The sequence below is a fragment of the Panthera tigris genome, chromosome F3 (assembly GCF_018350195.1).
Source record: "Panthera tigris isolate Pti1 chromosome F3, P.tigris_Pti1_mat1.1, whole genome shotgun sequence".
Lineage (NCBI taxonomy): Eukaryota > Metazoa > Chordata > Mammalia > Carnivora > Felidae > Panthera > Panthera tigris.
In genome coordinates this window covers 31,648,793-31,673,315 of record NC_056678.1, presented here as the reverse complement: position 1 = coordinate 31,673,315, position 24,523 = coordinate 31,648,793, and the positions used below count along the sequence as shown (strand labels likewise).

At 37.6% G+C, this 24,523-nt stretch overlaps 1 protein-coding gene across 4 annotated transcripts in view; it reads right to left on the bottom strand.

Moving 5' to 3' along the window:
• Positions 1–1,120: 1,120 nt before the first annotated feature.
• LPGAT1 (lysophosphatidylglycerol acyltransferase 1) overlaps positions 1,121–24,523 on the bottom strand; it is a 74,167-nt gene continuing 50,764 nt past the window's right edge. For all 4 annotated transcript variants that reach the window (XM_042976564.1, XM_007096161.3, XM_042976566.1 and 1 more), the window contains 2 exons: positions 7,495–7,601; positions 1,121–5,334 (listed from right to left, as the gene is read on the bottom strand). In XM_042976564.1, coding sequence (XP_042832498.1) covers positions 5,183–5,334; positions 7,495–7,601 — 259 coding nt within the window. In that variant the 3' untranslated portion in view covers positions 1,121–5,182. The remainder of the gene's footprint in view (positions 5,335–7,494; positions 7,602–24,523) is intronic.

Sequence of the window (24,523 nt, the reverse complement as noted above, 5' to 3'; positions counted from 1 at the left end):
AAGAAATAGTTTCACAGATCACATATCAGATTGAGTGACAATCAATTTGAGAAGTAGGTGAGTTAAGATGTTATTCCATTTTTCAAACCATAGGTAGGCTACAAGAGTTCGGCAAAATCAGTTAAAGCATCCTGGGAGAATCACTTGGCCATATGGAGCTGACAATAACGTATATTTTATTATTATCTGTTAATTGTGTTCTATGTCCTTGCTATCAGGAAAATTTATAGCAAATGTATGTACACTTTGCATGCATCATTTTTTTTTTTTCCAGGAGAGCGGACTGGTGAACAGTTACCAAGATACCAACAATATACCAGTATCTCCACCATACCATGGGGAAAAATGGGGAAGGAGTGGAGGAAACAGGTTAAAACCAAAGAAGGAAGTACACCGTTTTTCATTTGGTTTTTCGGTTTGCCCTCAGCATCCAGCTGCCATGATGTGCTCTAAGTACATGTCCACAGATGTTAATGCCAAAGAATCTCCAGAAACACACAAACACCCCATCCCCACCACTAAGAAGTAAAAGCACTTTACTTGAAAAAAATCAACTTTATTTTTCTAGGTTAAAAAAAAATAGAACCAGCTATTCATTTTTGTTGTTGTTGTTGTTGTCGAGAAAATGTTTCTTTTGGTGTTCACATCTAAATTTCTGAAAAGGTGATCTGGTTACTAAAATAATCCCGTATGCATTCATAACCCAGATCCACGTGTGACCAGCCCTTTACAAAAATTAATTACAGTTGCCACAGCCTTTACATTCATTCTTATAATACATTACAACATGCAGATACATGAAGAAAGAAAAACAGGTCAACAAGCAGAAGTAAACATATGGCATCAGGAAAACTAAAATCCACCTGTATAAAATAAATACGACTTTGCAATAACTGTGATGAAAATGAAAGCACTTAATGTAACAATGGCAGGTCAATGTACAACTGTGTCATTACCCAGTCACCACAGAAGTTACTGTAAAATGCAGACTCCTCCCGTGGAAAGAACTTGTGCCTCAGTCATGTGTTCAACAGTTCTACACAATAAAAATAAAGCCATTTGAAATATGTGTGCACACTTTGCAACTAGAATACACTTAAAAAATTTTCACTCTTTCCACTGTTCTAAAAAGTATTAAATGTAAAAATCCTCAAATGGAAATTCTGCAGAAAAACCAATATTTTTCTTCCATATGGCTACAGTCACCCTCCCCAACAGTTCAGCACCCTCAGCTTATTCCCAGGGTCCGGTTCCTGGGATTGTTGAGGATCAATGCAAAATGATTGCAATAAAGCACCAACCAGTGACCGCTCCAGAGGACACCCGGCCCCTTTGTGATCTAGAAATGTCCAATTTAGGTGGTTTTGGTCCCAAACGTATTAGACTCCACCCCCTCATAAAATAAACCAGTATACCAGCTGCCCAGTGCCGCTTTTGACTTTGCCTTTCACATTAACAGACGTAAGGCTCACAGCACACTCCATGGCAAAAAATGAGACTAACCATTTTTATTCATCTTTATGGACCCAAGGGGACCCGCTCGTAATGGTAACTCTGGAGTGAAGTCCTGTGTAATGAAGAAAATGACGAACTCTTCCTATTCAGCAGCGCAAATAAAATTTTCTTAAATATAAAAAGAATCCAATAAGACTGTCCATGATTAAAGACTACTTTCTATGATTATAACCAGGTCCTGCTAGTTCAGAAGAGTCTTTAGGGAAGTGATTGTCAAAAACATTACTAAAGACAAATCCACAAGAAGTGAATAACATGAGCAAAGAATGAAGAGGCATTCTTAACATCAATGTGAACGATATTAACACTAGGATGATGTGAGGTTTACATTGGGTGATTTAACATTTCATTTTCATAAAAGGCTTGAGTATAATCGCAATACTGCCAACTCCTGATTATTCAGGGATTCCTTTTCTAGCCCATGGATTACTTAGGCTTTTGTGTTCCCTCTTTTTGCAGCGGTCTTCCCAAATCTTTTCGCTACTCATTAACAGTCAAAAATACATAAATGAGAGAAACTAATAAACAACTGAAATCTTTTTTTTTTTCATCAACAAGCATCCCCAGAAGAAAAAAAAAAAGTTTGATGAGAAAAAAACTCAAACTCGTAAATACACACTAGATTTTTGGCTAACTATGACATATTATTGGATTAATTATCCAGTAACCCCTAGTTCCTTTATAGTGGGAAATTAACAGTTGATTGTAATATTAAAAACTACTTAATACTATGACAGATCTGAACTCAGAGCTATCTTTAAAAAATCTAGATTCTCAACTTATTTGCCCACCCCAAAACATCATTTTCCATTCTATAGTTTTTCTTTACCTTCCACTGGTGCATAGCTTTCTCCATCGTATCTGTACATTTCACACCAATAATGGTTTCTGAAGTTAAGAGTGAACTGCCAGTGTGGTCACTTCTGTATTCACTGCACCTGCTCTTGGCCCATGGCCAAGCAGGGGCTCCACTGCTGTGACTTGTTGAGACCAGGATCCAGTAGGGAGTTCTCAACCTTCTCTGCCACGGGAATCTAGGCAGATCAACTGAGATCAAGAAGTGCTGAGATTCTACAAGCTACTGGTATAAAACTGGCACAGTTTAATTTTTCCCCCCTTAACAAAACATACAGTCTCTAAACCTTTCATCTCACTTTGCGCAGAAAGTACAAATTGGGAATTTTTATTCAGTTCTGTACAGTGGCGTATTGCCGCTTCCCTGATTTGCCATATAAGAACACTGATTCTCTCTTCGCATTCCCTAGGGCGAGCAGGAGAACTCCAGTTACTGGTAAGGAGAGCACTATCGATGCTCTCAAATGAACGTATTTTGCAAACAGAAGAAAGAGAACACATTGATAAGCAATCAAAGAGGGATTGATCCGTTGTAAATACGGATCTATTTACAACCCACAGGTCTATTTTCAAAAATGAACTCATGTATCTATTGGTATTTGTCACTCTAGAGTCTGTTGAAATGACTCTGCGCTTGAAAAGTAAAGCATCTTATAGAATAGTTGGTTTAATGTGTACAGTATATTAACAGTATCACGTTCCTTTGGAGCACAGTGATGGCGACAGTGGCTCTAAATCGCATCTATGTATGCACGTATGCATTTCTCTCTCTCTCTCTTTTTTTTTTTTTTTTTTTTTTTTTTTGGTAGGAGAACTGGCCACTCCTACCTGTGGCTTGCTTTAGCAATGAGGAAAAGGTCTGTTTAGCTAGGACTGTGCATGCCATCCCTGACAGTGAGCAACTTATCCCCCAGATGGCTGACTAATCTCTCAAATGAACAATTTCAATTCATCCTGTAATCTAGCAGTGTTTGCTGGGCCTCAAACAGAAGCATCATTAAGCTTCTCTTTGGCTTCCTATTGTCATCCATGCCTCTTAATTGAGATTGATTTCACCTACTCACTGTCACTGTAAAGCACACAATAAAATGCCTGGACTTCAAAAAAAAAAAAATCGCATCTGATCACAAGCACTACCGAAGCAAACACATTAACACCGTCTTCTGCATTTTACCAGTAGTGGCATAATATGCAACGAGGTATTTCATTAACACATTATTCTCTTTCATATATGCACGGAATTAACCTAAAGACGAAGCTGCTGTGGACTTCTATTTGGTGTTGCTTTACCTTCCCACATAACTGGGAGAAAATTCACATCTTTTCAGTTTCCTTTTTTGGTTTATTTAAAAATAGAAAACTTTAGCCTTTATTTTTATTTTCTGGCCTACTTCTCAAAATTGCCATTTGAATGATTAGCGACAACACGGGAATCTACAATGCTCATATCACAGAAAACTACCACTGACTTACTCAGATCTTAATAGTCCTACAGTCCCAAACTAAAACACACGCTCTGTCTCAACACTGGGAATGCACGGGAAGAGCCGATGCAGTCCCAGCACTTTGTGGGAAGAGTCTGGTTCTACTATGAGGTATAAATCACATGAACATAGTAGGAAAAACATCTTCTCTAGAAATAGACACTTGACTTTATTCTCCTTGAAAGCAACTGGAAGAGACAGGGGAAGCCTTTTGTGCTGGTCTGAATCCTGGTCACACCACCCTGACACAGGCAGCAACGTCACGTGACGACAGAGTATGGGTTCAGGGGTGCTGTGTGACAGCTTGTCACCATTTTGAGCCCGTGTCTGGCTCTAGCTCCTATTTTTCTGATCGAACCCCTATTTCACCTCAAACGGATCATTTAAATGCTTTACAACGTTGGTTTCAGCTGCCCCTGAGCAAACTTGGTGCTAATACCCCAAAACGGGAGACAAAAGCCTCGGAGCTGGACAGAAGCCTCTGCCGAGCATCAGGGTCCAGGTACACGCGCAGAGACAACACAGCCTCTCGAGAATTCCACTCACGGATTAGGCTTACGTTTGCTTTCAGGCTATATTACTAATCCTCTGCTATATATGCATCCGATAAAAGTGCATTTTGTAAAAGACAATTATCAATCTATGATATGCCTTCTGTACAAAAAGAGAAATCAAGTGACCCCCTCATACAAGGGAAAGCACTAGCAATGTAAACACGATATTAGACTGAGCTAGCCTTTTTTAGAAACACATTCTAGTACCAGAATGTGTCCAGTGGACACGGCTTTCCCCCCATGAGAATGCCTGACACTGGAGTGCCACTGCAAACCCCTGGGGAACAGTTCTTCAGAGGGTGCCAAAGGCTCCCCTGCCTCGAGGCTCCTAGGGACACGGCTAGGGTCGGTGGAAATGACGGTGCTCTGCAGCACTGCCCTAACAGACACTACGAGCTAAGAGGAACGGACACAACTTTCTGAGCTTGAACTAGATTACCAAGTACATCTAGTGGCAACAGCATTTCTCTCAGATAGTCTTCTAGGATGGTTTTATGATTTCCTCTTCTCCGAGTGGGATGTTCGCTTAAGTGTGTGGTAGAGTGTATCTTTTGAAAACATGAAAAGTCCTTAAAACATATTAGCAGGTCATTATATTACTGATCCTCATTTTAGTAGAGTTTTAAAATATCCCGAAGGGGGATAAATATTAATCCATCCATTGAATTTCCTTTGCTTTTTTTTTTTTTTATATTCTGATTTGCACATGTAAAATAATGCACACTTATGAAAGTCTGAACTCCTCTGGTGACCTTGACAAGTCCCAGTCAATTCCTAAAACAGGCAATGGTAAAAATACTGAATGATCTTATACCACATATAGCCTGACAAAAATGCAAAAGACTGTATGAGAAATATCCACATATTGCTGAGGGTCATCTCCCTGGAAACAGCTTCCTTCTGGCCCTTGGGAGGTGGAAAAGCCCCTAAAAGACAAGATAGAAATATTAATTTGTTTTACTGTGGTGGTAGGTCTCCCGAACAAAAGCTGAATATTAGTTTAACTAGAATTTCTGTTGTTGGGTTTTTTAAAGCATTCTTCGACTTCCCTTTGTTCCTGAAGAGAGATCTCATTTGAAATAACAATTTTCAAACTGCTGACCCCTTTCCTGCCTCTGAACATTTGCATTTATTTTCCCCACTTGAGATGCTTCTCCTCATCTCTGTGAATAGCAGGTTTAACTGCATTCTTCCAATATCAGAAAAAACACCATCCATCTCCCTCCCCCGCCCCAAGGACATCACGCTCATCTCTACGTTTATTTCCTTCTCGGCACTTTCCATGATCTGTAATGATCCAGATCTATCTTTTCTTTTTGCTACAGACTTGTTTACTGTCTGTCTCCTTCTGGAATATAAACTGCATGAGAGCAGGCACTCTGCCTGCCTTGTTTCCACTGGAACCCTACAGATTTCCATGGCAGCCAGGACACAGGATGTATCAAGTTGATATTAAATATTTTCTGAAATAACATAACTTACACTAATTCCTCTATTTACAAGTTAAATGTTTGCAAAAAGCGGCGGTAAATCACATATTATTTTCAAAAGGCAATATTATTTATGAAATATATCTTAATAATATAAAAAGAAACAAAGTAAACAGATGTCTTTAAATTCTTTTCTGGAAGGGAAGGCTAGACTACTTCGGAGCAATAGTACCTAAGGTCATCTTGATAACACTTCAGCATTTCAAATAGTCTTTGTCCTTGCTGATAATCCCTTTGGGTAAGCTGATTCATGTGGGGATTTGCTTCTCACAAGCAATTTACAGAGAACACTTCCAAGTTGCAAGGTCTATTATACAAATAGCTTTCTTAAAAAAAAGACTTCCATTATTGTTGCTGTAATTTTGCCTAAATATCATAAAGCAAGACATAAAGATTGAAAAAGAAGAGATACTCTCTTCTCTTAATCACCTTGTGCCTTCTTACACATCTATCCTGTTTTATCTTTAAAGAAACTTTGAGAGTAAGACCAAAGATTGTACGTGGTGCAGAAGGATGTCTTGTTCAATGGGTCTTACTAAGAATTCTAAAGACATGCACAGCGTCCAACCCCTGTCATAGAATATGTACTAGTCCACAGCCCCAGAGTCGGAATGTTAGGATCAGGAAGGAATCCTGTTGTGGGTAAAGTGAAAAAAAACCCTAAACACAAAAACAAAGGCATTAATGGTAATTAACAGTATCAGCTTTTGCCCACCATCAGGACTTTGACAGTCTGATTTAAGAGGAACATTAATTCTGAACCAAAAAAATCTAAGTGGGAAGAATATAGCACTTTCTGTTCATCTAAAATCTCATAGCCATCAAAAAAACTTAAAACAACCTTCTCTTCCTTTTTTATCCTCTTCTTATTGTAAGTTGTAGAAATTAAGTGTACAATATACTTAGTTATTTGTGAAAGCACTTTGGTAATGCCGAGCATTCTACCAATTTTCTTCTTTCCTAACTTCCTTTCTTCCTCCCTCTCTCCTCCTCCCTTCCCCTCCCTTCCTTTCACCGCATTGTAGTTTTCACAGAAGGTAGAGAATATTAAGTACAGATAAGGGACCTTACGATAAATTGACGTTTTTCTCCCAAGGATAAAAGTGTAAGGTTGAGTATAAGAAAAGTATAAGTATAAAACTTAAAAAGTAAGATTTATCTCTAATATGTAAAGAAAAGAATAGCCACGCATAAAAATGCAGTTCAAAACGATCTCAAACGACTGCAAGATGATGGCATTATTTAAACAATCAAGTAAGTACAATGCCAAATCATAAATGTTATTTGCTATTTCATAAAACAGCCGTGTAACTGTATATGTATATAGTCTTTTGCATACTGGTACCTTCCTGCATTAGTTCCATTTATATAGTTTACTCATCATTTGATCTTGCATATTGCCTGATGAAGTAAAAGCCTGAATACATTTAACACTAACATTGTTCTTATGAATATTCTAAGCTGAAATTCTTAACTGTAGAAATCCTTTGATTCCTTTAGGGTATCTGAAGAATGGAAAAAATGGTTATCTCCCCCAAAGTACATCTTTGGAACTACCACTAACTTCAGAAACCTATGTAATAGGATACTCTGTACCTGTTTCATAAAAATGTGATAAGAGTTCCTCTTTTTCAATAAAACGTTGATAGAGCCAATCAGAGAGGCCATCAGTCTCCAGGGGTACATCTTTAATTGGAAAGATCCTATGAAGAGTTAGAAAAAAAGCAAAAACTACTTTAATTCAGGAATCGAAATCATTCAGAAACACAACTTAGATTTGGTCACTGAAAAGCTGAAGAAAGTTATGGAATGGCCTTTGTTTTTGCCGCTTCTCAGATCATCTTGGTTTTTAAAATTTTGTTGATTACACAACAGAGTTCATTCATTCATTCATTCATTCACTAGCCTATCATATGTTAGGTCCAGCACCAGAAGATGAAAAAATATTAATAAGTTATGCAGTATCTATAAATAATTATTGAGAAATGCCTGTCTTCCTCTGTGGGTTTAAGAAGAAACGGTATTCAGAACAGATGAAGTTTTCAAGTGTAGCTACTTTAGGACACATTTAGAGCAGTCGGATGCTAGGCCGAATGCTGAATAATGCATCTTGGCCATGTTCTTTGGGAGGAGATGTCTGTGAACCAGACAGAATCTGCCTAAATTGGTGCCTTTTTACTAATCAGAGCACAGATATTGGTGTCCTGAAAGGGGCCACCTCTTACTGGAGCACAAATGTGAAGATTCTGTGAATGCGTCCCACCTCAACAGGAAACAGACTGGGATGACTAGTGACCCATAGCTGCTGGATGGGGGATCGAAAAGGGTAGCTGGGTAAATACTATACATTTGCTGACTCTGAAAAGTTTTTGTTTTGTTTTGTTTTGCTGTTTCTTGGTAGGGGGTTCTTCTTTTAAATTTCTTCAAATTTTATTTATTGAGAGAGAGCGTGCATGTGTACACATGCAAGTGGGGTGGGGGGGGGAGGGGGAGGGAGGGAGGGAGAGAGGGAGAGAGAGAGAGAGAGAGAGAGAGAGAGAGAGAGAGAGAGAATCTCAAGCAGGCTACAGGCTCAGCACAGAGCCCACACAGGGCTGGATCCCATGACCCTGGATGATGACCTGAGCTGAGACCAAGAGTCAGACAGTGAACCAACGAGCCACACAGGGGCCCCTCTTTATTTTATTTTATTTTTTTAAATCAAAAGCATAAAGGCACCCAGTTTTAAAAGTCTGCAAAAAGTTTGTTTGTATGAAAAATAGCAGTCCCTGTCCCTCTGCCCTTTGTTTCTCTCTCCCCAGAGGAATTGATTTTTACCTCTTTTAACCAATCATCTTGATATTTATCACCATGTTTCTTCAGTTTGAGGGCCTATCTACTGACCTCCCCTATGGAAGATGAGGATCAAGCTCCTTTCTTTTTCCACCACACATTCATGTCCTTCCCATCTTCCCAGTGCAATGTGCAGTAATTTTAATTAGCACAGTATTAGACGTTTACATGGTTATAATCAGGTACATATATTCAAAGCTAAGCTCTGTAGTAAATCAAGGCTACTATTCCTTTCCTGCTCAATTTTTGTTCTCCCTGAATTGAGCAATCATATTTTTTTCTCTGAATATGTAACTAATTCAGCCATCAGCTCTTGTCTGTCAATTCTCTAGGTCAGGTCTGCAAACTTTTTCTTTTTTTTTTTTTTAAGTTTATTTATTTTGACAGAGATAGAGAGCATGCGCATGTGTGCACAAGTGAAGGAGGGGCAGAGAGAGAAGGAGAAAGAGAGAATCCCAAGCAGGCTCTGCACTGTCAGCACAGAGACCAATGCAGGGCTTGAACTCAAACCATGATCATGACCTGAGCCGAAACCAAGAGTCAGGCTCTTAAACTGACTGAACCATCCAGGTGCCCCCGCAAACTTTTCCTTAAACGGCCAGATAGAAAATATTTGGACTTTGCAGGCTATATGGTACCTGTTGCAACTATTCAACTCTGCTTTGTAGTGTGAACGTTGCCTTAGGCAATATAGAAATAAATGGGTATAGGGGTATAGTTATGATCAAATAAAATTTTATTTAAAAAACAGGCAGTGCAGGGTGCCTGGGTGGCTCAGTCAGTTAAGCGTCTGACTCTTGATTTTGGCTCATGATCTCTCAGCTCATGGGTTCAAGCCCCAAGTCAGGCTCTGTGCTGTCTCTGTGCTTGGGATTCTCTCTCTCTCCTTCTCTCTGCCCCTCCCTGACTCATGCTGTCTCTGTCTCTCTCAAAATAAATAAACTTAAAAAAAAAAAATCAGTTTCAGGAAATCACAGTCTTGATTAAAAATTTTACTTACAAAGCCAAAATATAGTTTTATTTACACAGAAAATAACTTTCCCAACCTTAGTCACCTTTCTGTTCCTCCAAGGATAGTACTACATTGCTCTAAAGCAGTCATATAGAAGGGTTTTGGTCTATTAAATATTTTAATGGGGTAGGAGATTCTGAGGTCCAGAAACTTCAAGTTTCAGCTTGCTACTATAAAATCCCCTACCAGAATTAGATCTTCTTTTGCTTTGAAAGAACATTTCAAAGCATTTCTTTTGCTTTGAACAAAAAGAAGCATTAAAGAACGTGATAACTTTTAAAGAGGAAAAAATACTTGAAATACTTATGCCACATAAAATCATCCCATAGGCTTGTATTTCTTAGCCCTTTCAGTGCTTATACTGCTGAGTAATTGAAAGATCTCTTTCAAATTAAAATTTTTACTTCTGCACTCTCATGTTGTCATATGCCTCACTAAAGTAAGAGACTGAGACTTCGGGGCCGAGATCCCCTTCCACAAACGGTACAGCTTTTATTTTGTTTTGTTTTGTTTGTTTTTAATATTTGGAGAATCTTTGTTCTTTGGGCCCAATTAAAATAATCCCAGAAGGTGGTGTGGCATAGTGACTAAGGGTATAGACTCTGGGATAGATGGCCGGGGGCAGAATTCTGGCTCAACAGCACTTGCCAGCTATGTGACCTGGCAAGAAAATTGTCTAACCTCTGTACGATCTGGTCCCTCCATCTGTAAAATGGGGTTAACAGTATTATGTACCTTACAAAGTTGTTACACATGCGCACTACTGGGCACAGGGGAGTGGCATAACTTGGTATTGGTACTGATGGTGGTGGGGTCATTAAAGGCCGAACCACTCATGGCAAGTAGCTGTGTTTTCCAGCTCTCTGGCTTCAGCAAACGTTGCAGTGATTAAACTGGACCCAAAGTTGCTATAAGAGTTTGACAGTTCGTGACTATTTTCTTTTCTTTTCTTTTTTAAAGTTTATTTGTTTTGAGGGAGATAGAAATAGCACGAGTAGGGCAGGGGCAGAGAGAGGGGGAGAGAGAGAGAATCCTAAGCAGGCTCCATGCTGCCAGTGCAGAGCCCAATGCAGGGCCCAATCCCACGAACAGGAAAATCATGACCTGAGCTGAAACCAAGAGTTGGACACTTAACCAACCAAGCTACCCAGGCACCCCTCCATGACTATTTTCATACGTGTAATACTCTACACATTTTTCACACAGCGTAATACTCTATACATACAGTATGTGCGTGTGTGTTTCTATACCAGTGAGGCAATATGAAGTCAGCCTCAAGCCAGTCATGTAAAAAGATAAATGTTGTTACCAAGTATTACAGAGGTGAATTCCTGACAGAGATTCTAAAGAGTCTTTTAATATCAATAATGAAATGAATACTCAGAGGAGCAGAGACATGGAGATAAAATTTCAAATGAGGGGTCAGTCTCTTGGCTATTTAAACAAGTTTGTCTTTCCATTTCTTCAAAGGGTAACTCTCTACTCTTTGAATTATAAGAAATTCTCAAAGTAGAAATAATATTCCAAGAATTTTAATGTCTCCTCTCTTCCTCTCCCCATTAAAAAAAAAAACTTTCTCTAAGATTTATTTATTTTTGAGAGAGACAGACAGACAGAGAACGAGCAGGGGAGAGGCAGAGAGAGACATACACACAGAATCTGAAGCAGGCTCCCCGCTCCGAGCTGTCAGCACAGAGTTCGACGCAGGGCTTGAACTCGCAAACTGTGAGATCGTGACCTGAGCCGAAGTCAGAAGCCTAACCGACTGAGCCACCCAGGCGTCCCTTCTTCTCCCCATTTTAACTAAGAATGCAGATCCCTATGGGGGAAAGTTACATAGGCTGTACAAGCTCCTCAGGCTGTTCTGATAGACTGACCAACCTGCAGTGGACATGGAATCCTACAGAATTTAGCCACTAGGCAAACATATTTCTATGGAAAAATGTTGGCAGTGTTCACCATACAATGCTAAATTCACATTGTCTCATCTGCTACATCTTTGTCCTTGGCTGCAAAAGGCCAAACTCCCCTGTCTCAAGCCACTATCTCTACTTAAAGTGGGTTTGAAAGGGAGATTTTTTTAAGTCAGTTTGTGAAGTAGCTTTTCCTAGCCTCTTGCCTTGTCTGAGAAGTCTCTTTAGGTACCTATTGTATGAAACAGCCATTTATATTATGAGGACTGAAGGTCTACATCCACCAAGCAAACTTACAACCTTAATTTGCAGGTAGGAAGAGGAATTAACACAAATAATGACTTTTTTTTTTTTTTTTTTTTTTTTACCTTTTCTATATTTACACTGTTGATTCCTTTTTCTTGTCACTAGAGCTGGTAATACTCTAGTCAATACTGACAACACTGACTGGAGCTGGTAATAACGAGTTCCCTTGTCATTCATTTCTCCTCTTTCTTTTAAAAAAAACCTTTTTTAACGTTTATTTTTTGAGAGACTGAGACAGAGCATGAGTGGGAAGGGAACAGAGAAAAGAGTCACAGATTCCGAGCTGTCAGCACAGAGCCTGATGTGGGTCTCAAACTCACAAACGGTAAGATCATGACCTGAGCTGAAGTCAGATGCTTACCCGATTGAGCCACACAGGCACCTCTCATTTCTCATCTTTCATGGGGGAAACATTCAATAGTTTACCATTAAGTGTGACATTTACTGAAGATTTTTTTGTAGATACCATTAGTAAGATTAAAGAAATCCCCTTCTATTTCCAGTTTGCTAAAAGTGTTTTCTTTGTTATCATGAATGACAGTTAACACTTCATCAATTGTTTCCATCTATTGACATGTTTTTATAATTTCTTCCTTTATTCTGTTAATGTGATGAATTAAATTGTTTTTTGAATTTTTTTTTTGACCAGTTTTGAATGTTAAACAAAACTTTCATTTGTGGAATATATGTTCTTGGTATGCAATCTGATATGTTTTTTATATATTGCTGGGTTAGTCTTGGATTTATAATCATGGAAGAAATTTGCCTGTAAATTTTCCTTTCTTATAATATCCTTGGTTCAGGTTTTGATATCAGAGTTATATTGGTTTCATAAAACAAGCCCAGAAGTATCCCCTTTTCTATGCTCTGGAAGAATTATACTTAATGTCCTTTTTTGTCCTTTTAGTGACTATAGAATCTGTAGTAATGTCCACTTTTTCATTCCTGATATTGGCAATATGGGCCTTCTTTTTTTCTTGATCAGCCTTGCCAGGAGTCAATTTTATAGTGCTTAAAAAAAATTTTTTTAGTGTTATTCTTTCTACTGTATGTTTTTGATTTCAAGAAATTCTCCTATATTATTATTCCCTGATTTCCACTATCTTTGTATTTAATTTGCTTTTCTTTTTCTAACTTTCCGAGATAGACATTTAGATCGCTGATTTTCAGGTTTTTTTCTTTTCTAACAGAAGGTTTTTAAGGCTATAAATTTTCCTCTTGACACAGATTATGCTATATCCTATAAATTTTTATATTTTCCTTATCATTTCTGTTAAAAATATTTTGTTGTTGAAATTATTTTCTAATTTAACTGTAGTCTCTTAATACACAGTAAACATTAATTATTTCCTAATAATAGACAGAGTCTCATCTTTTGTTATTCTTATTTTTTAACATTTATTTATTTTTTAGAGAGAGACACACACGGGTGCCTGAGCACAAGTTGGGGAGAGACAGGTAGAGAGGGAAACAGAGGGCTCCAATCTAACAGCAGAGAGCCCCATACAGGGTTCAACTCAGAACCATGAGATCATGACCTGAGCTAAATTCACACCCTTAACCAACTGAGCCACCCAGGCACCCCATCATCTGTTGTTATTCTAAACAATGTGGCAATGAAGAACATTATGCAAATGTCCATTCTTATGTGTACAAGTGCATCTACAGGGTAAAATTCCAAAATGAAATTGCTAAGTCATGGCTAAATGTATTAGTAATTTTGAAAAATGTGGCCAAATTGTCTTCATAAAGATTATATCAATTTATATTCCCACCAGCAATTTATGAGAATGCCTCTCATGGAAAGATTTTTAAACTGGAGAATAGCAAAAGTCAGAGGCTCTGCTTTGGAGGATAGCCAGCAATGTTTCACAACCGGGATATGCAAATTTGGGGACATATTCTTGGGGATCCATCTAGGAGTTCTCTTTAAGTATACAGAGCTCTTGTGTTTTCATTTCAATATTAATCTTAATAAAAATATTCTGAATTATACAGGTAATCATCTTTTTACTAAGTACTGCCATTTGACTTCAGTGCCAATGTTTATAGTAACTTTGGCACAACACAGTACTACTTAAAAGGCCAAAAAAGTGAACGGGGGCATACTCAAGAGCAAAATCTATACTTTCACCTCTTAAAATCTGAGAGTTAGCTCTAACTCTCCCTGTGACTTGTAATATCCACTAAAATGAGACAAGAGATGAGTTCTGCCTCTTATAATGGCCGAGGAGTTCACAGGTTCCAGTTATACATTCTGGACAGAACACCAAAAGTAATTAGTAGAGAGCACTGGAGAGTGACTAAAGACAGGCAGATATTGGAGGAGAGTCAACACGGGCAAGGCAGGAACGGTACTGGGCGAGTTTTCCATTTCTTCCAGCTTTTTACCTGAGGGAAATTCCCAGTTAGTGCCACACAGGGAGGCTTAAAATTTAGAGCGGGGAGTCACAACTTCAAGTCTCTGGATGAGCCCTGAGCTATGTATGTATGGGGCAGAGTCCAGGCAGAAGAAAGCCTCACAACTCCAGCCAGCACAGTTCCAGGTACAAGGAAGGTGTGCCCAGGGCCACGCGGGGAATTTAACCGTTCAGGAAAATGTAATCATCTGTTTCCTCCAAATTAGATATCCTTGAATATTTGGATTTTTAGGAAAGTTGGTTAACTTCATCCGGAAACTCCAGGAATGTTTTAAAATTAAAAACTTAAAGTTAAAAACTGGGTTTTATTTTTTAACTGAATGGCATTACAAATTACTGACTTTTTACTTTTAGATAATTTAATACTATCTTAACACAGTTTTGCAATATAAGCAACACCCTTTAAACTACTCACTTCTACCACACTGAATAGCAGCCAAATGGTTTGGGGAATTATTTGCATTACTTTTTGACTTATAAAAGTATACTATTTCTGTAAATATAAAATCAGGCCTAATCAACCTAAGGAAAACTTAGCAAGAGCCATAGGGCTAAAGAATATCTTGAAATAGTATTTAAAACATCTTTAGGGGCACCTGGGTGGCTCAGTTGGTTAAGCATCCCACTTCAGCTCAGGCCATGATCTCACAGTTTGTGAGTTCAAGCCCCACATCGGGCTCTCTGCTATCAGTGTGGAGCCTGCTTCGGATCCTGTCTCCCTCTCTCTGCTCTTCCCCCACTCATGTGCCCTTTCTGTCTCTCTCTCAAAAAATAAACATTTTAAAAAAATTTTAAAGCCCCACCTTATAAGGAGAAAAGTGACTAAAAATATGGCTGAATTAAACAGAGGAGTTTGGATTTACCAACTGGACTCTTGAAAGAACTTGGTGACGCTGGTGAAGTATATATTGCTTTAAGTGGGGGTGAGTGTGGAAATGGGGCTGTGTTTTAACAGAAAACCTTCCCTACCATCTGCCTAGAACAGCTTGGACATTCTCTAGGCCTGAGGAGACAGCCAGAAGGGCAGACCAAATGCTCCCTCAAGAGCAATCTACTTTTATTACTCTGTTTGATCACCGTGGGATTAAAATATTAAAACAACTAATCCCCTAATATGGCAAAGTATCAAATGCACTCAATACCAGTCCTCTTGGAATCAAATAAAAGGAGTTCTTGTGGGAAATAAATAAATAAAGAAATAACAGAAATAAATCTTTCCAATACCAGTAGCTATCCAAATTAGAAACTAGCTTCTAATTTTCAAGAAACAAAAATTCTAATCATCAGTAATCCAGAATGTGCTCTTAAAAAAAAAAAAAAGTTTATTTATTTATTTTGAGGGAAAGAATGAGCACACAATTGGGGCAGAGGGCAGAGGGGGAGAAATAGAATCCCAAGCAGGCTCCATGCCCAGTGCTGAGCCCAATGTGGGGCTCGAACTCACAAACCCGTGAGATCATGACCTGAGCTGAAACCAAGAGTGCGATGCTTAACCAACCAAGCCACCCAAGCGCCCCCAGAACGTGCTCTTAAATAGAGTATTTTACCAAAATCCATTGAATCAGATTTAAGAGCACTAGACAAATTACACTTGCAAAAAAAGATATAAATAATGCTTAGCAGCTGGCACCTCTATACATTTGTTAGAACATTTGAATTTTCATGGTACCGAGAATCCAAAGTGGGAGCTAGCTAACAAACAACATGGCTAAACCCTCGATTCAGTTATGCCAACTCCAAGTAAGGGAGCTAATAAACACTGAGGAAGATTTTGAGATGCACAGTTCCTGCTTTCAAAAACCTAATAATCTAGCAGAGGGAAAAGTAAACAAATACTCTACTGCCAGAATATGGTCAATGTTGTGTAAGGAATTTAAAGAACTTCTGTGTGACTTTAAAGGAAGGGGGTGTGTTGTCTACTTATGGCACAGGATACGTGGAAATGGCCTCACTTCAGTTGGCCTAAAAAAGCAATTAGGATTTAAAAAAATTTTTTTAGTTGTTAACAAAGTAACAATATGCATATAGTTTTCAAGAGTCAGAGTACTCCAAGGTTCACATGAAAAATAATAGGCCTATTTTTTCCCTACTGAGATACCTGTTTCTCAGATACAGCCCTTTTCAATTTTCTTTTGCCATTTACCTCCATCTTGCTTATAAACATGCTGCTACCACTATTTCTAGATTATCCAACTTCAAATTTATTCACTGACTTCCTACTATGGAAGAAGGATTTGGCTCTCTTCCCCTTTGTCCTCTTCCCCTTCAGCTTCTTCCTCCTCTTCTCCTACACAGTTAATAATTCCTTCTCAGTGCCAACTCTGTCCCTTGTAACTATGCTTATTAGTTTACATTCTATGTATTTTCTCATGTGTCTATGGCCTCTATTAGACTGTGCTGTCCTCATCGTTGCATACCTGGTGCGTAAATCAGTGCCCAATCCTTTGTGGGAACTCGAGCTTGCTGAACTGACTTAAAATGAAAGTAATCTGCCACTATAAAACTTACGAGGTGCCATGTGTAGACAGCCATCAGTACCACGGGTGTAGTTAAGTGACACCCACCAGGACGGGTGTGATAAGAATAACTCAGAAATGCAGAAACTGCTTGTCACCAAAAGCAGATTTATGGACAAGAACAGGCAACTGCCAAATTGAACATATCAGAGTATCTCCCAGCATTCAAGTTCCAGAAGTTTTGCTTTGAGCCACTGTCCTGAGGTAAGCTGCTCAAGCCTTCACCCTCAACATGCTAAAATGTAATATTTATAGCTTCCCCCTGAATCCACTAGCAACGTTAAAAAAAAAACCCTCAGTTATCTGAAAACAGAATTTAGTAACTCAGATATAAACTTATACCCACTTTAATACATGGATAAACCAAGGCTCTAAGGCAGCAAATGTAGGGTCATATAGGAGAGAATTTCAAGTGACTTTAACGTTTACGTAGAAGGAGAGAAGGCAAATAGCACATGGGCCACTGCTTCCTTTCATAGTCAGGAAAAATTCAGCCTGGGACCCCTTCTCCTTGAGCCCTGCTCCTTGTAATAATCAAAACTATAGCAAACCAACATGCCACGTGAAGGTATAAACAATGAAGTGGCATTGTTTAGAACTCAAATTTATTTATATCTTTATTCACGTTGTATCTTTTGAGACACAGTAAGATGCTTAATAAATGCTTGCTGAGTGAACTGAACTATCAAGTAAGCAAAACACGACACTGGTATATTTGCTTAAGAGAATCACACTATTACACTTTCCATGAGTCTAATAACTTAAAAATTTACTGTTAAGGCTATTTTTTTTAAGAGCAGTTTAAGGTTCACAGAAAAATTGAGGGGAAGGCACAGAGAATTCTCCCTGTCTCTCTAATGACTTTTTAAAACTTTTTTTTTAAGCTTATTTATTTTGAAATAAAGAGGGGAGGGAGGGCCAGAGAGAGAGAGAGAGAGAGAGAGAGAGGGAATCCCACGCAGGCTCCACGCTGTCAGCACAGAGCCCAATGCAGGGCTCAATCTCATAAACCGTGAGATCATGACCTGAGCCGAAACCAAGAGTTGGATGCTTAACCGACTGAGCCACCCAGGTGCCCCGACTTTTTAAAACTTTTAATCTTGAAATAATTTCACAAAAAAATTTGTAAAAATAGTACAAAGAATTCACATATATGCTTCATTCAGATTCCCCAAATATCAGTATTTCCCACATTTGCTTTATGTTAACATTCCTTCTCTCTATATATATCTTTCTGACACATATACATATGAGTTTTCAACTTTTGAGAGTAAATTAGTGTCCCCTAAATACTTCCATGTGTATTTTCTAAATACAAGGGCAGTCTCTTACATAACCATAATGGAATGATCAAAATCAGATTAACACTGATACAATATTATTATCTAATCTAAAATCTACAAACTTCATTCAAATCATGCCAATTGTCCCACTAATGTTTATAACAAAACAAAAATAAAAAGGAAAAAGGAAAAAGAAGGTATCATGCTGTAGGAAGAGGAATATAGCAGTAAAATAAGTAAAACAGACTGAAGATGGAACCAATATCAATAAAGGGAATATTTAACAAGAAAATACACTCCAAGTAAAAGGTAATGAGGCCTGAACTAGTCTGTGGTATTTAGATTAAAAAAAAAAAAAATAGAAACATCACAGAGGTTTCCTTCATAGGAATTGGTAGCTGAATTTGAGATGCAGAATTAAATTAAAAACTAGAAGGGTCAAAGAAATTCAAAATTTTCATTCTGGGTGAGGGCAGAATGATATCAGCATAAATCCCACTTAGACATCCAGGAGAAACAAGTTTGTGTGAAGGAAAGTGAGTTCAGTGTTAGAAATACCAGGCTTGCAGAAACAACAACTTGTTATCCCAGTAAGGAGAGTGAAATGAGGGTCTGGAACTTGGTAGAAGGGCTGAGAACTAGCAGTAAGACTCTAGAGGGGCTGTTTCTATTTACTCTACTATGAACTCAACCTCCACAGACAAAAGAGGGCTAAAAACAGGATCCTGGAGAAGTCTATATTTAAGCAATTTGTCACTGTGTGTGTGTGTGTGTGTGTGTGTGTGTGTGTGTGTGTGATCCTGCATTAAATGAGTGGTTAGACAAAAAGACCTAGCTAGCCCTGCCACTTCTCAGATTCAACTGACTTCAAGTAACTAAAAGATAGTGATCTTCAGTGAGAGTTATGCTTAACCATTATTCAATCAAAAATTAAATGCTAAGAATTTTTTTTTATTTTCGGAATATAATATTTCTAACAACACTAAATTAACCGTTAGAAAACAAAAATAGTTTCTGAATACCAGTGGCAGTCACTGTGCTTGATCCTAAAGAGGCCAGGGAGGTGGGGAGAGGGCTCTTCATTTCCAAATCTCATCCTAGTTCTCCAAATCATATTATGTCCAGATTCACATACTGAAAATAACTTAGTAAATTAGATTTATAGGTTTTGGTTTTTGATCTCAACTATGTCAACAGTACAAAATTTCTTCCATGTATAACTTTTTATCAATATTTGCGAAGAAATTAAGTCTATCTTCTAAGTAGAGGATGAAGATTTTATCTCACTTGAAATGATGGTTCACCTCTTTCAAATTTCAACCTCATTACAGAAATACAGAATTCAACACACAATTCAGTCAAAATTCAATTAAGACCAATGCCTCCGGCATCCTAAATGCTGCCAAACTAAGATGTTTTCTTTTCTTAAAGGAAAGGGGGGAGGGGAAACCTGTGGGTACAGAAAAGAATGGACTTGTGGGTGGTGAACATTAATAAAAACAGCCAAGCAGAACTAAAAACTTGAAGACTGAATTTAATGTGTAACTTTCCATTTGCCAACTAGAAGTTCTGAATAGTGACTGAAGACAAAAATGTCCATGCTTTTCCAGGGAGAGGCTAGGATACAGAGACAAAGCAACAGAAAACAAGAGGTGAGAAGAAAAGCAGACAGGAAGAAGAAGAGAATTATTAGACACAGCAGAAGTAGGGGTGAAATGAACAATAATTTTAAGCAAGGATAGAGAAAACCCTAGCATAAAAAAAAGTAAAGACAGGGGCGCCTGGGTGGCTTAGTTGGTTAAGCGTCTGACTTCTTCTCAGGTTATGATCTCACAGTTTTTGAGTTGGAGCCCCGCGTCAGGCTCTGTGGAGTCTGAAGCCTAGAGCCTGCTTCAGATTCTGTGTCTCCCCCTCTTTCTGCCCCTCCCCAGATCGCACTCTGTCTCTCTCTCAAATATAAATAAACATTAAGAAAAAATGTAAAAAAAAAAAAAAAAAAAGAAAAACTAAAGACAAGACACTATGTCCTTCTGCTAGGAAAAAAGAAAGCCTAATTTTAGCTCAAGAGGCACTCTTATCACCTCACTCCCAGATGGGTAATTTGGGGGCTGGGGCAGAGGGTGGTAAACCTCTAAGGGTGCATCATTAGTACCTAAGTGTGTATCACTTAGGTGTGAACTACTTTAGACTTACAGTTACTGGGAAAAGGTGACCTGGAATTTGGTCCCCATTATGTTAAATGACTGATTTTCACCATATTAATTTTATCCTACTTTCTTCCAACTTTTACACCAAAAATATATTATAGAAATTTAAGCCTCTTAAAGTTCACTTTTAAATTATGGATAAAGCACTAGAATATGAAAATCTAGACTATACAATTTGAGTATTTCAATATGCCGGATTTAAAGGGGTAAAATCTATTTAGCATCTATTAAATTATATATATATATTTTAACTTATTTAAATGTTTATTTATTTTTGAGAGAGAGAGGGAGAGACAGAGTGTGAGCGGGGGAAACACAGAAAAAGAGACACAAAAGCCAAAGCAGGGCTCAAATTCACAAACTGTGAGATCATGACCTGAGCCGAAGTTGGATGCTTAACTGACTGAGCCACCCAAGTGCTCCAAATGATATTTATTTTACATGTGAACTTATTAAATACTTATAACTACCTGATGAAAATGCGTTTGTTGAAATTATGCAAAGGACTATTAGACCAAAATCCTAAATTCTACAGGCAATTTCTTTTTTTGATTAGGTTTTAAATTGAAGAATTAATACATTCACGTTGTAAAAAAAAACTTCAAATACTATAATGAGAAAAAAGATCCCTCCCCACCAGAGGCGTTGTCTGTCCACAGTTGAATAGCAACTCTATGGTAGGTCACTATATGTGATATAAAACCAATGGTCTCAAACCACTTCATTTGTTGAATAGTCTGTTCATGTTCCTCTGATAAGTGATACTTACTAAATCATATAGAAGTCCCAAAATAAGTCTGGATTTTTAAATCTTTCCATTGATCTGGCCCTGCCCTCATAATTACATTAAACCCTGACATCTGGTAGGAAGTATTCCTCTGTTTCTTTCGTCTTCGAACTACCTTAGCTATGTTCCGTTATCTCTGCTCTCTCAAATGAACTTTAGAACAATCTTGTCAAGTTTCCAGAAAAACCCTCTTGTAACTGTAATTATGTTAAATTTATTGATTAATTTGGGAGAACTAACATCTTTGTAATTTTGAGTCTTCCCCTCTATGAGCACAGTCTCTCTTTCCATTTATTCAGGTCTTTTATGTTCTTCAATGAAGTTTTATATTTTTTCTTCATAAAAAATAAACATTATACATTTTTTCGTTAAGTTTTATTGCTAGGTACTTTATAGTCTTGCTTCTGGGAAGAGTATGTTTTTAAAAAATTGTATTTCCTATTTATTGCCAAGATAAGGGATACCAATGATTTTTCTGTAGTGATTTTATATGAAGATTACTGAACTCTATAAATAGATGGTCAACTCAAGTCTCTTGGGTTTTCTATGTAGACTTTTGTGATGGTTAACTTTACATGTCAACTTGACCAGGATAAGGAATGCCCAGATAGCTGGTAAACATTATTTCTGGGTGTGCCTAGAAGAGATTAACATTTGAATCAGTAGATTTAGTAAAGAAGATTTGATTGATGCCCCCATCAATGCAGATGGGCATCACACAATCCATTGAAGGTATGAATAGAACAAAGTGGAAGAAGGGTGAGTCTGCTCTCTCTGCTTGAGCTTAGCTGTCTTTTCCCGACTTAGAGACATTAGTGGCCCTGCTTCTTGGGCTTTCAGACTCAGATAGGTACTTACACCATCAGCCTCTCCTGCCCTCCCTTTCGCAGACCTCGGGACTCAGACAGAATTTTCCACTTGCTTTGGTGGTTCTTCAGCTTGCAGACAACAGATTATGGGACTGCTCTGCCTCCACAATCATGAAAGCCATTCCTAAATTGAACCTCATCTTACAGATCACTCTGTATATCCTCTTGGTTCTATTTCCCTGAAGAAATCCTGACTAAAACAACTACCAGTCATCCCAGTGGATGATATATAGTTCATTGTTCAATTAAGTTTAGAACATTTCCAACACCTTTATAGTTTGGGACACAGGGAAAAACCCTTTTTAATGGTTCATGAAATAATATAAGGCTATGAACCTTCATATAAGATCACTAGGAGGGTATTTTAGGCAAAATTGATACTTGTTATGTGTTACATGCCAGAAGAGGCCCCAATTCTAAATTGAAGTTCCTAACATCACGGGGTTAAAGGGATGGAATGAGGAAGTATCATTTTTTCCTGAAAGCATTGGATGTATTTTTTTTGAAGTTTTTTAGCTAATAAAAGCATTCAAAAATCATTTCTGACAACCAGACATTTTATGCATCCTGATGGAAGTAAGAATCATTATTTATGAAGCATTTCTTATCAAGCAAATTCAAACTTCAATCTGATGAAGTTTTAGTCCCTACCCCCCAATTAACAGGAAACAGAAGGGACAGAGAAATACACAGGATACAATCAGCAAAATAAAAATTGTAGCCAGCCTGCAGGGCAAATAATCTGGTACCCTCAAAAATAAACTACAAGGACAAGAAAAAAGAAAGAGAGGGGGAAATCAGTAAATAAAAAGAAACATAAGAGATATATTGACCAATTATAATCTAATTGAATCCAAACTGTTTTTAAAAAATCACTTATGAGGGGCGCCTGGGTGGCTCAGTCAGTTCAGCATCCGACTTCAGCTCGGGTCATGATCTCACAGTCTGTGAGTTCGAGCCCGTGTCGGGCTCTGTGCTGACAACTCAAGAGCCCGGACCCTGTTTCAGGTTCTGTGTCTCCCTCTCTCTCTGACCCTCCCCTGTTCATCCTTTGTCTCTCTCTCTGTCTCAAAAATAAATAAACGTTGAAATAAATAAATAAATAAATAAATAATAAAAAATCACTTATGAGATAATTCAGAAAAATTGACAATTGTCTAGATATCTGATGGTATTAAGGAACTGTTATTAACACTTTTAGGTATGATACTATGTAATTTTTTTTTTACAAAAGAACTCATATTTTAGAGAATATGTAATGAAATATTTACAAATGAAATGATAGGATATTTGAGACTTGCTTCAAAATATTCCAGCGGGTTCTGGAAAATAGCATAGGGAAAACAACATTCCCCATAAGAGCAGGATAGGCACCTGGGCTGAATTTATAGGTTTGATATTTTCCATAAGAAAAGTTTTAGAGAGAAAAACTATTTCTGAAATTATAGCCTCTAAAACTTACAAAAACTTGTGATTTTTAAATTTTGTTGTTTTAGGAAGTAAGGAAAAAAAACAGAAAGGAAAACCAGAATCACAAATATATTAGGTTTATGCATAAAATTACCAAAATAATATACTGTTTTTGTATGTCGGTAATTTTTCTCATACACTTTTCCCTCATCTCTCTGACAATCACTTTCCCCATTCAGATGTAACTTTAATAATACTCTCCAAGCTAACATCAGAAATAACAGGTTAAAAATATCTACTATAAAAGGAATCTAAAACATGGGGTGGAGGGAGCTATATGTAAGTACTAATATATTCAGCATGGCATTAAAAGTCAAGAATAAAATCTGACAAGTCTATGACTAATAGGGAAATGGGTCATTAAATGTATATACTATGTAGGATTTTGGAAAGGCACTAAAAATGTAAAGACTTTATAACAATAGTTTAAAATACTTACAAAATTTATAATCGTAACACCTAGTACATAGGAAGTATGGGTACAATGTTCATTAAAATGCTCTATGAAAAAGTAGCATACAAATAACTTTTATGCCTATTACAGCTACAGCTACATTAAAAACATACATAAAAACAAATATTAAAGGGAAATATAAAAAGGGAATTTTATGGGAGCATGCTGGAACAGCATCTTCCCTCTATGAAATATTTCCCATAGTTGCAAACTTTTATTTCTGAAAATAATTTTAATGTTTTACAAAGTACGTAACAGAAGGCATCTAACAGCATTAGAGAAATGTACTCCTTTAACCCTCCCAATCTAAAATATTATCATTTCAACATGTCATCAACAAAAATCATTAATGAGATATTTCAGATTCCTTTTTCCTCCTAGTTGTTGAAATTCAGTGTGTATTTTACACTTAAAAAACATCTCAAATCAGACTAGCCACATTTTAGGGGCTCAACAGTCACATGTGGCTAGTGGCTGCTATAACTGGACAGTGCATGTCTAGACAGCATAAACTTTAGCCTTCGTACATTCATAAGTATTGCATTTCTACTGTATG